Source organism: Narcine bancroftii (assembly GCF_036971445.1).
Source record: "Narcine bancroftii isolate sNarBan1 chromosome 12 unlocalized genomic scaffold, sNarBan1.hap1 SUPER_12_unloc_2, whole genome shotgun sequence".
Taxonomy (NCBI): Eukaryota; Metazoa; Chordata; class Chondrichthyes; order Torpediniformes; family Narcinidae; genus Narcine; species Narcine bancroftii.
In genome coordinates this window covers 8,335,868-8,351,536 of record NW_027211808.1, presented here as the reverse complement: position 1 = coordinate 8,351,536, position 15,669 = coordinate 8,335,868, and the positions used below count along the sequence as shown (strand labels likewise).

The 15,669-nt window shown below is 43.9% G+C and overlaps 1 protein-coding gene across 9 annotated transcripts in view; it reads left to right on the top strand.

Annotated features, from left to right (window-relative positions):
- Positions 1-15,669, top strand: part of LOC138750161 (F-box/LRR-repeat protein 20-like) — a 275,336-nt gene that overhangs the window by 36,601 nt on the left and 223,066 nt on the right. For 8 of the 9 annotated variants that reach the window (XR_011349123.1, XM_069912307.1, XM_069912309.1 and 5 more), the window contains one exon: positions 12,444-12,505. Coding sequence is in view for 8 of the 9 variants with exons in the window: in XM_069912307.1 (XP_069768408.1) it covers positions 12,444-12,505 (62 nt within the window). In the remaining variant the exon portion in view is untranslated. Of the gene's footprint in view, positions 1-6,363; positions 6,453-12,443; positions 12,506-15,669 lie in introns of all 9 variants that reach the window. The other variant, XM_069912308.1, reaches the window with a different exon arrangement.

The window sequence follows — 15,669 nt, the reverse complement described above, 5'->3', positions numbered from 1 at the left end:
GTTTCTGGCGCTCTAGTCACTTCATCACTCTTCTCTTTGGCTTGGCTTCGCGGACGAAGATTTATGGAGGGGGTAAAAAGTCCACGTCAGCTGCAGGCTCGTTTGTGGCTGACCAGTCCGATGCGGGACAGGCAGACACGATTGCAGCGGTTGCAAGGGAAAATTGGTTGGTTGGGGTTGGGTGTTGGGTTTTTCCTCCTTTGCCTTTTGTCAGTGAGGTGGGCTCTGCGGTCTTCTTCAAAGGAGGCTGCTGCCCGCCAAACTGTGAGGCGCCAAGATGCACGGTTTGAGGCGTTATCAGCCCACTGGCGGTGGTCAATGTGGCAGGCACCAAGAGATTTCTTTAGGCAGTCCTTGTACCTTTTCTTTGGTGCACCTCTGTCACGGTGGCCAGTGGAGAGCTCGCCATATAATACGATCTTGGGAAGGCGATGGTCCTCCATTCTGGAGACGTGACCCATCCAGCGCAGCTGGATCTTCAGCAGCGTGGACTCGATGCTGTCGACCTCTGCCATCTCGAGTACCTCGACGTTAGGGGTGTGAGCGCTCCAATGGATGTTGAGGATGGAGCGGAGACAACGCTGGTGGAAGCGTTCTAGGAGCCGTAGGTGGTGCCGGTAGAGGACCCATGATTCGGAGCCGAACAGGAGTGTGGGTATGACAACGGCTCTGTATACGCTTATCTTTGTGAGGTTTTTCAGTTGGTTGTTTTTCCAGACTCTTTTGTGTAGTCTTCCAAAGGCGCTATTTGCCTTGGCGAGTCTGTTGTCTATCTCATTGTCGATCCTTGCATCTGATGAAATGGTGCAGCCGAGATAGGTAAACTGGTTGACCGTTTTGAGTTTTGTGTGCCCGATGGAGATGTGGGGGGGCTGGTAGTCATGGTGGGGAGCTGGCTGATGGAGGACCTCAGTTTTCTTCAGGCTGACTTCCAGGCCAAACATTTTGGCAGTTTCCGCAAAGCAGGACGTCAAGCGCTGAAGAGCTGGCTCTGAATGGGCAACTAAAGCGGCATCGTCTGCAAAGAGTAGTTCACGGACAAGTTGTCCGTGAGTCACTTCATCAGGAGTGCTGGTAACTGCCTCTGGAACATCATCAGGTCTCTCAGTTTCAGCATCTCTTATTGGCCTTTCAACCTCTTCGCTCGATGTATCTCTGGACTGGCACCTTTTTACACTTGATACATTTCTCTTATACAGGACTCCAGATGGAGACTTGACTGTCACCATACTGCCACTTCTGGATACGACAGTATAGGGTTGATGGTAGTAATGTGTGTCTAGCTTACCACCAGTTTCATGCCTCACTAGAACATTATCTCCTGGCATGATGTCTGAGTACTTGGCTCCACGTTTCAAATCTGTGTACAGCTTTGCTGCACCTTTCTTTTCAGCATCGTGGTCCCGCATCTCCTGGTCGTCTCGGATTTCCTTTATTTCTGGCATTTTTGTGCGGATTTTTCTCCCAAAAAATGCTTCTGCAGGACTTTTTCCAGTGGTTGCATGAGGCGTTGCTCGATAGACAGCCACAAAAGATAGCAATGCTTCTCGCCAATTTTGTCCTTCTGCGTGTGCAATCCTCAATCGTTTTTCAATGGACAGAATTTGTCTCTCTACTTCTCCGTTGGCTTGCGGCCATTTTGGAGTTACTTTATGATGGTGGATACCTGTGGTCCTCATGTATTCCGCAAATGTCTCTGAAGTGAATTGTGGACCATTGTCAGAGTATAATGTAACAGGTAATCCATATCTTGCGAATATCACTGCTAACGCTTGTATTGTTTTTTCAGTGGTTGTGGACTTCAACACCACGTACTCATAGTATCTGCTGTAGTAATCTATCACTACCATAATTGATTCACCCGTTGGTAAAGGTCCAAGAAAATCAACAGCTACGTCGATCCATGATCCTGTTAGAAGTTGCGTACTCCGGATCGGTTCTGGCGGATTACTCCTACTTGTGATTTGACATCCATGACAAGTTTTTAAAAATTTCTCGGCGTCTTTATCACAACCTGGCCACCATACCTTGGTCCTGAGGTTTTGCTTGGTACCAACAATGCCTAGGTGTCCTTAATGCGCTAAGGATACGATCTTCGGTCTCAATCTTTGCGAAATCACCAATCTGCAACCTCTTAATACACACTGTCCGATGCAACAAAGTTCGTCTCTAATGGGAATGTAAGCCTTGTGAATACACTTGTCCCATTGTCCACTCTGTATGCATTCTCTTACTTCCATGAATTCTGGATCACGTTCGGATTCTCTCTCGACTTCCTTCATAGTCACAGCTTTCGGTGTCGCCTGAATAGCTACGAAGCGTACAAAGCTCTCTGTTTCTGTTCCCAATTCTGACTTGGAATGTGGACCACCATCCTTCACCAATCTGGACAGCGGATCTGCAATGTTTTCTTTTCCTGCAATGTGGATTACTTTATATTTGTAGGGTTGTAGTCTGAGTACCCATCTCTCTATTCTGGCACATGGTTTGGATCTAGGTGCATAGATCACCTCTAATGGCTTATGATCTGTGATGAGTTCAAATTCAATGCCGTATAAATATGCATGGACCTCTCACAGGCCCATACAAGTCCGAGTGCTTCTTTCTCTGTCTGAGAGTATCTTCTCTCCACATCTGATAACGATCTGCTGGCATAGGCAATGATTCGTGGTCCTCCATAATGCATCTGGACCAACACGGCTCCTAAACCAACCTGGCCGGCATCCGCTATGACTTTGGTTGATGCCGCCGGATCGTAATATCCAAGAGTTTTTGCATCAGTCAGGCTTTGCTTCAGCGCTGTGAACGCTTTCTTCTGCTCAGATCCAAAATGAAAAGGTACTCCTTTCCTGGTTAGTTTTCTTAGTGGTTCTGCCACTGTAGCGAAATTAGGAATGAACTTTGTACAAAAATTGACCAATCCTAGGAAACTCCTCACCTCTGTTGCATTCTGAGGTGCACGTGCCTCTGCAATAGCTTTCACCTTGGCCTCTGCAGGGTTTAGTCTTTTCCGTGTAAGTCTGTGTCCCATGAAGTCCATTTCTTACACACCGAACTGGCACTTGTTTCCATTCACGGTAAGGCCTGCCTCCTGTAGTCTAGATAGTACACGCTTCAACCGTTTGTCATGCTCTTCCTTCGTTGGTGCATGGACTATGATGTCGTCAGAAATGTTGGCAACTCCAGGAATGCCTTGAATCACTCGATGGATTTCATACTGGTAGATCTCCGAAGCTGCATTAATTCCAAATGATAGTCTCTTGTAACGATACAATCCACAGTGAGTCACAAATGTAGTTACATCTCAGGAACCTGGATCCAGCTCTAATTGATGATAGCCCCATTTCAGATCAATTTTTGAGAATACCTTGCTGGTAGTTAGTTCTTGAAGTATTTCTACCACTGTTGGTATAGGGTGTCGTTCTCTAATTATAGCTTCATTGGCCATTCTCATGTCAACACATAGTCTTATGTCACCCTTTGGTTTGGGCACAATCACTATGGGACTGACCCATTGTGTCGAATGTTCCACCGGTTCAATAATGTCTTGTTCGATCAATTCTTTAATTTTGGCTTTGAATTTCCCACGAAGTCCAAACGGAGTTCGGCGCATTGGTTGTGCCTTGGGTTTGACCGTTTCATCTACCTATAGCTTCAATTGTCGACCTTTCAGCTTTCCTACTCCTTGGAAGACTGCGGGGAATTCTTGCTTCATATCCTCGTATGACTGAATTGAATTGACACAAGCTCCAATATGAAGTATTGCCAGGTCTTGCGCTGTGCTTCTACTCAGCAATGGTTCTCCCCTCTCTTCTTTGACCATAAACTCTGCTTCGGTGTACTTATCTCCAGCTTCATCAGTTGCAGTAAAACATCCAATGGTCTGCAATGGCTTGGTTGCTGTGTATGGATACAGTTTCTTGGAACACTTCTTTGAGGTACAGATGATCTTTTTCCTTTTCAACTTCTCCCATAAATGTCGATCAATCACATTACTGTCACTGCCTGAGTCTACAATGACCTGCACTGTCACTCCACCAATGATCACTGGGACCTTCTCATGACGTACTTCATTCAACGTAAATTGGTAACAACTCTGTTCCTCCTGGGTATCATCATCGTCACCGTCTATCTGGCGAATGGTATCTTTCTTTCCAGGATACTTTCCTTTCCCCCAGACTTTGCCTTTGGAAGTTGTACTCTTCCTCTTCTGGTCTGCATTGGACTTGCTTTTGCACTTCTTTGCAAAATGGTCCTTACCTCCACACTTTCTCCAAACTTTGCCTTTGGCCGGGCAATATGGGTCTTTTCCAAAGTGACCTCGGTTTCCACATCGATAACACTCCACGTCCTGTGTCGACGAATATCTTGGCTGATTATGGCGATGTGAGAGCCTCTTAATTTGCCTCTAATGCAGCAGCAATGGTTAAAGCATCGGTGAGTTCCAATTCACTCCCTCTTTCCAGTAGACATCTTCTGAGTTGATCTGATCTGCAGTGCTGTACGATTTGGTTGTCCAAATCAGCTGGCATGTAATTGCATCCAACAGCTAGCTGGCGTAGTCTCGTCACGTACTGAGCAATTGTCTGGCCATCTTCTTGTCTCGTTCTCTGAAACAAATGGCGTTGAAATGTAGCATTCAGTGTCACTACATAGTGTGCATTTAATGTATCTACCGCTTTCTGGTACTCATCCTTTCTTCCAGTATTCAAAAGTGTCTTAAATGTTTCCCGAACTGAAGGTCCTGCAGTGAAAAGAAGTAACGCCCTTCTCTGCGCTTTTTGTTCAACTGTACCGGTATCTAGAAATAGGCCACGACTGTCGGTGTAGGATTCAAATTCTTCCAGCCATGCCTTCCACTTCACACTTACAGTGCTAGCATCACCCGTTGGGTCAAATTGAGCAATTCCACTATGTGTTAGAAAGTCACGGTCTGCACCAGCCATGAGGAAATATTCCAGTCCCAAAAGTACTGAGACAAAGAGAAAATTCTTATCACCTTGAAGTTCTCTGTAATCCTCTGTAATCTTGTTTAGTCTTTAATTTTCTTCAAGCTTCTTTCATCCTCGTCGCCAATGTCACATTTGTGGCCCGAAATGTGAAGTTAATAAAACATTAAACACAAGTTTATCAGGTAAACTTCTTAGTGTCTTTTTATTCTCCGGTTTCCTTTGTTCTCCTGCTTGTGTTCTTATCTCTCTCATACCACGTGACTTCCGGTACATCTCATACATATTCATTATCATGACACATATCATTCTCCATAACTTCTATAAAGTTACTGAATTTGACTTCTTCAGTATTTCAAATAGTATGTTTTAAAGTGTGTGTATGTGTCCTACTCTATTTTTCCCAATTTATATCCTCAAAACATTCCCAAATATTCTATCACACCTCCCCACTTAAAAGAATTTTAACTCGAATTAAATTCAGTAATATCTAAACTGTCTTTAAAATCACTAAAGATATAATCCACAATATGTATAACATGTTATAATAAAGTTACAATTTTGAGGGCATTTTTATACATGATCAATTTTAACATCTTGACAGTCTGCTAAGATGTTATTTGAACCTCTGATATGAATAATCTGCAGATTGTATTATTGTAATATCAAACACCAGTTTAATAATCTTCTATTTTTGTTCATATTATTCAAAAACACCAGAGGATTGGTTCATGAGAGGTACTGAGATATACATCAAAATTCTGCAAAGCAAACACGACAGACAACAGTTCTTTAACAATGGTGGAATAGTTTATTACACAAACAATTAATTTTTTTGAAAATTAGACAACTGGATGGTCCATTTCATTATGATGTTTTTGCAATAAAACTGCACCTGCTGCTCCCTCACTGGCATCCACTACTACAGAAAAAGGATTTTCAAAATCAGGATATTTTAACACAAGCCAATGGCATAGCATATCCTTGAAATTTTCTAAAGCTGCCTGACAATCTTTAGACAACACCAATTTTTTTACTTTCTTCAAAATATTAGTTAAATGAAGAACAACCTCAGCAAAATTTCAGAAAAACCTTCTATAATATCCTGCCATTCCTAAAAACCTTCTCACTGCTTTCTTGGAAACTCAGAAATTTTATTTACCTTTGCTTGAATAGATGCAACTTTACCATGACCAACTACGTGACCCAAATACATTACAGTGGCATTCGAAAATTCACACTTTGCCAAATTAACAATTAAATTTGCTTTGGATAATCTTGCAAACAATTTGCCCTAATGCCTTAAATGTTCTTCTGAAATGTTACTTTTTGTGACCAAGTCATCAATATAAGCATCTGTATGTATGTGTTAACTCTTGGATTACTGAATTAATAATCTTTTGAAATGTTGCAGGGGCATTTTTCATGCCAAAAGGTAGCACATTATACACATATAAACTGAATTGAGTAATAAAAGCCGAAACCTTCAACAAATCCAACTTGGTAAGAAATTTAGCTTTTCCAATTTTATGAATACAGTCATCTACTCTTGGAATAGTTACTGAATTAACCTTTCCGTAATCTGTACAAAACCTAATTGTTCCATCTGGTTTTGGTACCAGAATATAAGGATTAATTCAATTAATTCAATCGGAGTTTGAAGGTCTAATAATATAATTTCTCAACATATATTCCACCTCCTGATCCATGATTTTACTTTTCTGAATGTTTATTCTCTATGGGTGTTGTTTAATGGGGCTTGCCTCTCCCATACCTACAATAAGGTAAATCACTGATATTTTTGGCACATCAGCAATCAAATTTGTATATTTAAAAATTAATTATTTCAACTGCATCTGTTCTTGTGACTTAAGATGGCCTAACATTTCCTTCAAATTTTCCAAAATTGCTGAGTTAGACAGGTGCACAAGGTTACTTTCTTTAAGGTTACCCTCGCAAGATTTTGTTTCCATAATCTTATGATCCTTTACTTCCTCCACTCTGTCAATAGCCAACATCTCTGATATGGATTGTTCTCCACTACTATTATCCTCTTATTAAGGTTTTAAAATATTTATGTGACAAACCTGAATTTTATTTCTTTTATCTGGACTGTTAACAACAAAGATAACATCATTCAATTTTGATTTAACTATATATATGGTCAAGAAATTCTCGCTCCCAAAGGATTGTTATGTGTTGGAAACAAAATCAAAACTTTACTTTCTACCTTAAAATTCCTCACTTTATCTTTTCTGTCAAATAAACACTTCGTTTTACCCTGAGCCATTTCTAACTTCTCTTGAGTAAAAGTCCACACTTTTTGCAGCCTATCCTTAAACTTAGCAACTCCAATTGCTCATCCTCATAAACCCACTGTTCTTTTATCAGCATCAAAGGTCCTCTATAACCTGATGTCCAAACACAATTTCAAAAGGGTTGAAACCTAATGACTCCTGCACATCCTCCCTTGCTACAAATATTTCTTCTTTGGCTTGGCTTCGCGGATGAAGATTTATGGAGGGGGTAAAAGTCCACGTAAGCTGCAGGCTCGTTTGTGGCTGACAAGTCCGATGCGGGACAGGCAGACACGGTTGCAGCGGCTGCAGGGGAAAATTGGTGGGTTGGGGTTGGGTGTTGGGTTTTTCCTCCTTTGCCTTTTGTCAGTGAGGTGGGCTCTGCGGTCTTCTTCAAAGGAGATTGCTGCCCGCCAAACTGTGAGGCGCCAAGCTGCACGGTTTGAGGCGAGATCAGCCCACTGGCGGTGGTCAATGTGGCAGGCACCAAGAGATTTCTTTAGGCAGTCCTTGTACCTTTTCTTTGGTGCACCTCTGTCACGGTGGCCAGTGGAGAGCTCGCCATATAACACGATCTTGGGAAGGCGATGGTCCTCCATTCTGGAGACGTGACCCACCCAGCGCAACTGGATCTTCAGCATCGTGGACTCGATGCTGTCGACCTCTGCCATCTCAAGTACTTCGATGTTGGTAATGAAGTCACTCCAATGAATGTTGAGGATGGAGCAGAGACAGCACTGATGGAAGCGTTCTAGGAGCCGTAGGTGATGCCGGTAGAGGACCCATGATTCAGATCCGAACAGGAGCATGGGTATGACAACGGCTCTGTATGCGCTGATCTTTGTGTGTTTCTTCAGGTGATTGTTTTTCCAGACTCTTTTGTGTAGTCTTCCAAAGGCACTATTTGCCTTGGTGAGTGTGTTGTCTATCTCGTTGTCGATCCTTGCATCTGATGAAATGGTGCAGCCGAGATAGGTAAACTGGTTGACCGTTTTGAGTTTTGTGTGTCCGATGGAGATGTGGGGGGGCTGGTAGTCATGGTGGGGAGCTGGCTGATGGAGGACCTCAGTTTTCTTCAGGCTGACTTCCAGGCCAAACATTTTGGCAGTTTCCGCAAAACAGGACGTCAAGCGCTGAAGAGCTGGCTCTGAATGGGCAACTAAAGCGGCATCGTCTGCAAAGAGTAGATCACGGACAAGCTTCTCTTGTGTCTTGGTGTGAGCTTGCAGGCGCCTCAGATTGAAGAGACTGCCATCCGTGTGGTACCAGATGTAAACAGCGCCTTCATTGTTGAGGTCTTTCATGGCTTGGTTCAGCATCATGCTGAAGAAGATTGAAAAGAGGGTTGGTGCGAGAACACAGCCTTGCTTCACGCCATTGTTAATGGAGAAGGGTTCAGGGAGCTCATTGCTGTATCTGACCCGACCTTGTTGGTTTTCGTGCAGTTGGATAATCATGTTGAGGAACTTCGGGGGACATCCGATGCGCTCTAGTATTTGCCAAAGCCCTTTCCTGCTCACGGTGTCCAAGGCTTTGATGAGGTCAACAAAGGTGACGTAGAGTCCTTTGTTTTGTTCTCTGCACTTTTCTTGGAGCAGTCTGAGGGCAAAGACCATGTCAGTAGTTCCTCTGTTTGCGCGAAAGCCGCACTGTGATTCTAGGAGAATATTCTCGGCGACACTAGGTATTATTCTATTTAGGAGAATCCTAGTGAAGATTTTACCTGCAATGGAGAGCAGCGTGATTCCCCTGTAGTTTGAGCAGTCTGATTTCTCGCCTTTGTTTTTGTACAGGGTGATGATGGTGGCGTCACCCTTGGTCCCAACAAAACTTGAAAAACTCATGCAGTTTGACATGCAGAGTTTTGCCGCCAGCCTTCCAGATCTGGGCGGATTCCATCCATACCTGCTGCTTTGCCACTTTTCAGTTGTTCGATTGCATTATATGTCTCATCCTGGTTGAGGACCTCATCCAGCTCTAGCCTTAGGGGCTGTTGAGGGAGCTGGAGCAGGGCGGAATCTTGGACTGAGCGATTGGCACTGAAAAGAGATTGGAAGTGTTCTGACCATCGGTTGAGGATGGAGATCTTGTCGCTGAGGAGGACTTTGCCGTCTGAGCTGCACAGCGGGCTTTGGACTTGGGGTGAGGGGCCGTACACAGCCTTTAGAGCCTTGTAGAATCCCCTGAAGTCGCCAATGTCCGTGCTGAGCTGGGTTCGTTTGGCGAGGCTAGTCCACCATTCATTTTGGATCTCCCGGAGTACCTTAGTCCCAATATAAACCCTGTTCATATGTTTAAGAGTAGACTGAAATCTTTCCAAAGTTCCCTGAGATTTCAGGATGGTACACAGATGAAGTGATCTGTTTTATTCCTAACTCATAAATTAACTATTGAAACAGCCCAGACATAAACTTAGATCCTTGATCACTCTGAATTTTAATCCAAAAACTGTGAAAAATCTTTCCAGGGCCTTTACACCATTTTGACTTTAATATTCCTTTGTGGTGGCACACTCTCTCATGGCGAACTGGTCCCGAATGTAATGCCTGTGTAACAATATTAATATTTTGGGAGAATTTATAAGATTCGGAGGAGGTTACATACATTCATACATTTTAAAACAGATCTTATTAGAAATTCTGAAGATCTCTGGATAATGTAAACATCTTTCACAAGTAGGTGTTAATTGAACTGATTTCATAAAATGAATATCATTGTTAGGAACTGGAGACAGGATAGCCAATGGAAACTCTTTTCAAGGGGTTTTTGCCAGAGTGAACAGAAATGTCACTTCTGGATTTTTAAATTAATATAACAACTTGAGAAAAAGGGAAAAAAAAACTGTTGTTTGCTGGAGAAGGAGGGATTTTGCAAGACATGATCACATGCTCTCTTTGGAGTTTCAGTTAACAGTTCAGTCAGTCAGTCAGCGTGTGGGGCACTGACAAGTAAATGAAAAGTGCAATCCTGGGAAAACTGTTTGAAACTGATGAAAGCAAGTCCGTTGATGGCTGCGACAGCTGGGCACGTGGACAGCCTACTTCATGTTACTGACAAGTCCACCAGCCGATGTTTCCTGGTGGACACAGGAGCAGAGCCAAGCATCATGCCCCCCACCACCTTTGATACAGGCATCCAATATCGTGGTCCCACCCTGCGGGAAGCCAACGGTTCTGCCATCAAGACCTTCGGTACCAGTAGGGCACAGATCGAGATCGGGAAAGATAAATTCCGCTAGAAGTTCATGTTATCCTCAGTATTATTCTTATCTACCTAGAGGATATTCTTATAGCCAGCCGCAACTGTGAAGAGCACAAGGCCCACCTCTGTACCCTATTTGCCCGACTGGTAAAGTGTGGCCTCATGGTCAACGTGGCCAGTTCGGCAAGCAGATACTGCAGTTCCTGGAGCACACCATCTTGGCAGAGATGCTGCCCTGGCACCAGAGAAGGTCGCGCCTGCCCAGCAGTTCCCCAGGCTAACCACCCTCGAGGTCCTGCAGGAGTTCATGAGGATGGTGAATTTTTATCATCGGTTCACCCCTGCCACCACCGACACCATGTGACCACTGTTTGCGTTGATCACCACTAAGGAGAAAGTCCTGACCTGGTCAAAGGAGGCGGAGATGACTTTTGCCACCACAAAGGAGGCCCTCGCCAGTGCAACTCCATTGGTGCAACCATGCCCGGAGGCACACACTGTACGCTCAGTGGATGACTCAGCCATGGCGGTAAGTGGCATACTCAAGCAGTGGCTCAACGGACAGTGATGTCCGCTGGCTTTCTTTAGCAAACAGCTGCGCCCGCTAGAGATCAAGTTCTGCGTTTTCGACTGGGAACTCCTGGCGCTGTACCTGGCCACCTGGACCTTTTGATACTTTCTGGAGGGATGCCCTTTACAGTGTTCAGGGACCACAAGCCCCTCACACAGGCACTCGCGATGGCCAAAGATCCATGGTCGGCTCACCAGCATCGCCACCTCTCCTATGTGTCAGAGTTCACCACTGACATCTGGCACAGGGCGGAAGCACTCTCTTGTCTGGTGATCAATGATCTTGCCCTTGGCCTTTACTACACACAGTTGGCACAGGCCCAGAAGCTGGGCACAGAGATGCAGGCTGTCTGGATCACCATCTCTGGCCTCGAGCTCCAGAATATTCAGTTGCCCAACAGCCCAGACACGCTGCTCTGCGATGTATCCACTGGCTCGCCATGCCTATTAGTCCCACTGCATGGAGGTCGAGGGTTTTGAGCTTAGTCCATGACCTAGCCCATCCCTCATTGAAGACTTCAGTGCGGGTGGTGGCAAAGCTCTTTGATGAATGAGATAATTGCAGCAGGGTCCCTTCTGTCATTTAAGAGAAGGTTGGATGTGTACATGGAGGTGAGGGGGTTGGAGGGATATTGGCGGAGAGCGAGAGGATTGAGCTAGTGGAGTTGTTCAAGTGAACCGGAGTGGACTCGAAAGGCTGACATGGCCTGTTTCCGCCCTGTAAATGGTTATATGGTTATAGTTGTTTTTTAACAGATGATCTTTGACCCAATTTTGCATTTGATTCCAATCTAGCAGTCCAAATTCTCTGCCAGGAATGTGAATGGGTAAAGCTGGAATGATATCAGAGCTATGTATTTTTAGCTAGTTTTCCAATGGTGTGTTCTATAGAAACAACCTGACAGTTGAGGCAGACATTCCACTTTGGGAAGGGGAGCCCTACTCCTTTTTGACATTGCAGTTGCTACTGTAATCCTTGGGCTTTTCATACATTACTCATAGTTATGTGAGTATAGGTTTTGAAGCTGAACAGCACTAAATCGGTGCTTTTAACTTTTTGTAAATGATGAATAAGCTCAGATGAAACCTAGAGGAACAAAAAGACAGGATTATTCCAAAGCCTTGATTTGCTGAACTTTTTAACATTTTTAAACCATGGTTGAATGTTTTTTCAATAATTTCCACTTTTAAAAAAAACTTTGTTAAATGAAGTAATGATTCAATTTTGGCATTTACTTGGTGCCAGTATTAAATTGCTGGTTTTGATATGTGTTAATCACCTTTAAAATCTGAGCCCATCCCCAATTTTGCATCTACACATGGCTGTGACTGAAGACTGGGGCCTCCACATTCATTTCTATTCTTGTTGTTTGCATAAATTTTGTTTTTTTCCTGTTGTGTTCTAACTAAACCTTCTGTTTCCTAGATGTTCTCGAATAACGATGAGGCTATGATAAACAAGAAACTCCCGAAGGAACTGTTACTCCGGTAGGAACAACACTATTTAAACTCTTTTTGCTATCATGTGGAGACGTTTTATCAAAACACATCATCATTTTAAAATTGTTATGTAACCTTTTTACAATTTCATTATATTTAAACATCAAAAGCTGCTCTTTATCACCTAAAGCATGGAAAGCTTAAGCCATGATTTGAAAATAGATTATTTGCTCCTGTAGACAAACCCCAGCTTATTTAAGCTATGAGTATTTAGTCTTTAACTCGACCTTGGATTCGGTTCTTCTGTATTATCTCATTTGCAAAATGTTGCCTAATAAATTTGATCTGGGTTTTTGGTGAATTTCTTCAAAGTACTGACAATGCCCAGTGGTCACGTCGCACAGGAGGGTGGTAGTACCTGTGCTGACTGGAACGTACTGCAGCCGAAGGCCTGTGACAGCGATCCTGTACTGTGGGATCTCGTCGTCCTGCTGCTATGCCTCTGCCAGTCCAGACCGTTAACCAGGGAGTGAATGCTGTGTCTTGACAAGGTATCCGCGACCACATTGTCTTTGCCTGAGATGTGCTGGATGTCGGTTGTGTACTCCGAGATGTAAGACGTATCTCTGTTGGTGCGCTGACCAGGGATCGGAGATTTTAGCCAGGGCAAAAGTCAGTGGTTTGTGGTTCGTTTGTGTTTATTTTGATTAATATGGTCAGAGTGTGAAAAATTTAAAAAAAAATAAAAAAGAAAGTACCAGATCCCAGGTCGGGACATTCTCCTTGCCAGACATTAGATTGAACAGAGCGTGCATCTCTTGAACAGCTGCTGGGATAAACTTGTGATAAAAGTTTATCATCCCCCTTTGGTTGTACTGGTCTTAGGACTGCTCTGGTCTGATTGTGGGACTTCTTTATGAGCCCCACGTTAGCTGAGCACTTCTGTTTCTGTTTCCACGGAATATCTGCTCGTGCTGTGACTTTCAGTGGATCGGTAAAATCTGTATTTGCCAGGAGTAGTTGTATGTCTTCAGGCATCTGTTCTAGGCATATATGCTCAAACACGATGACGGACTGTTCATTTTCCAGGAGAACGAGCATCTTGTTGAAGATTGCCGACGGGGCTCTGTCTCCAAGCCCTTCCAGGTGGAGTGAATGTGCTCCTCGCTCTCACCGCGAGAGTCCATGGTAGCTCATCCAAGCCCTTGAGTCTGGTCATGAGGGTGGTCTTAAGGTGCCTGTGGAAATGCTCTACCTTGCCATTGACTTGTGGGTGGTATGATGTCCACCAAAAGCATTTTTTTTTCATTTCCATAAATAGCTCTTTGAAGGCAGTGTAAGTGCCTTCTGATGACGACTTGTGTTTGCAGTCTGCGGATCCAGGGCGCTGACCACATGGGTGGTCTCTGCTGTGATGCCTGATCAAACCATTCGCTGGGTTGAACTGTCCAGAAGGTTGGGAGCTTCAGGCCAACTGCGTTGACTACTGCTTCATTCTCCATCACTAGGTTTAGATTCCTTTTAAACTGTCGGGGTCACCAATTTAGCTGACTGCTACAAAGAAATATACACACACACACACAGAGTGTTGCAGGTTAAGGTCAGTCCTTTATTAGGGCTGGAAAGGCTGCTTTTGTATTGTTCAAGTACCCACTGTTTTTTTTTGCTGATTGATTGAATCAGCAATATCAATAACAATAACGGTCGGGAACACAAGCATATAAATGCCCTTCTTCCCAGCCTATTTCTGCTGAGTTAGTAGGGTAGCTTGACCATTGCCATTTTAGGGCTGTTGGTCTGATGCTACCCCAGCTTCTACTCCCGCTGGTTCATTGTCCTGTGAGCAGTTTTAACGATCTCTTTTTGTGTCTGCTGCCGCTCGATGTGCTGGCCCGATCTCTGCAATTGCGGGGCCGCCACAAACTCAATAAAAGTATTTGAAAATGAAAGAAAGTAACAAGTGGTAGAACTGTTTCCCTTGAGCAACAATAATCTGTGTGGTGTGGGTTGGGTATAATCTAGATAAGAATAACATCGCAGATTATTGAACCAGTTAAGTTTTTAATTTACATCTGATGATCTCAAGGTAGTTATTACAGTACTATTAATTTAATTATAATGTTAACTGAGTTTGAATCCTGCATCTGACAAAATGGGATTTGAACTCTTGTCTGATCCTCTGCTCACGAATCAAGTTATTTAATTGCAAAGCTAAAAATTATTTTTGTAATAATTTAGCATTGGTTCGGTGCAAAATGCCTTCTGTTGTGGATTCCGTTTTTTTCGGTATACTGTACGAAGTGACTTATACCCCAAACTTTCGTCTTGGTCAGACTTCCTTTATTCTCCAGAATTGTGAGTTATCTGCACCGATTTTCACAGAGATGCTCTCTCTGTGAAAACTGGCAGAGAAAACTGAACATGTGTTTCAAAGCTTTCCCTTTGTTTGGTTCAAACATGGGCAGAGTTACATCGGGCCCAATCAAAAGTTCACACAATACATTCTTACCCAATGCAATTCCTACTGTGTATAAATTCCATTGCTACAGATGATTGATAGACTCTTATCAGACCTGCTTGTTTGATTGGTTTAGAGTAAATTGCTACAGTTGGTCATTGTGCTAATTGGTCCTTTTGAATTGCAATGCCTACCTTATTAGAATGCTGCAGTCCTTGTACCTCTTCTTTGGTGCACCTCTGTCTCGGTGGCCAGTGGAGATCTCGCCATATAACACGATCTTGGGAAGGCAATGGTCCTCCATTCTGGAGATGTGAGACATGACCCATCCAGCGCAGTTGGGTCTTCAGCAGCATGGATTCGATGCTTGCAGATTCTGCCAGCTCAAGTACTTCGATGTTGGTGATGAAGTCACTCCAATGAATGTTGAGGATGGAGCAGAGACAGCACTGATTGAAGCGTTCTAGGAGCCATAGGTGATGCCGGTAGAGGACCCATGATTCAGAGCCGAACAGGAGCGTGGGTATGACAACGGCTCTGTATGCGCTGATCTTTGTGTGTTTATTCAGGCGATTGTTTTTCCAGACTCTTTTGTGTAGTCTTCCAAAGGCACTATTTGCCTTGGCGAGTGTGTTGTCTATCTCTTTGTCGATCCTTGCATCAGATGAAATGGTGCAGCCGAGATAGGTAAACTGGTTAACTGTTTTGAGTTCTATGTGCCCGATGGAGATGTGGGGGGGGAGCTGGCTGATGG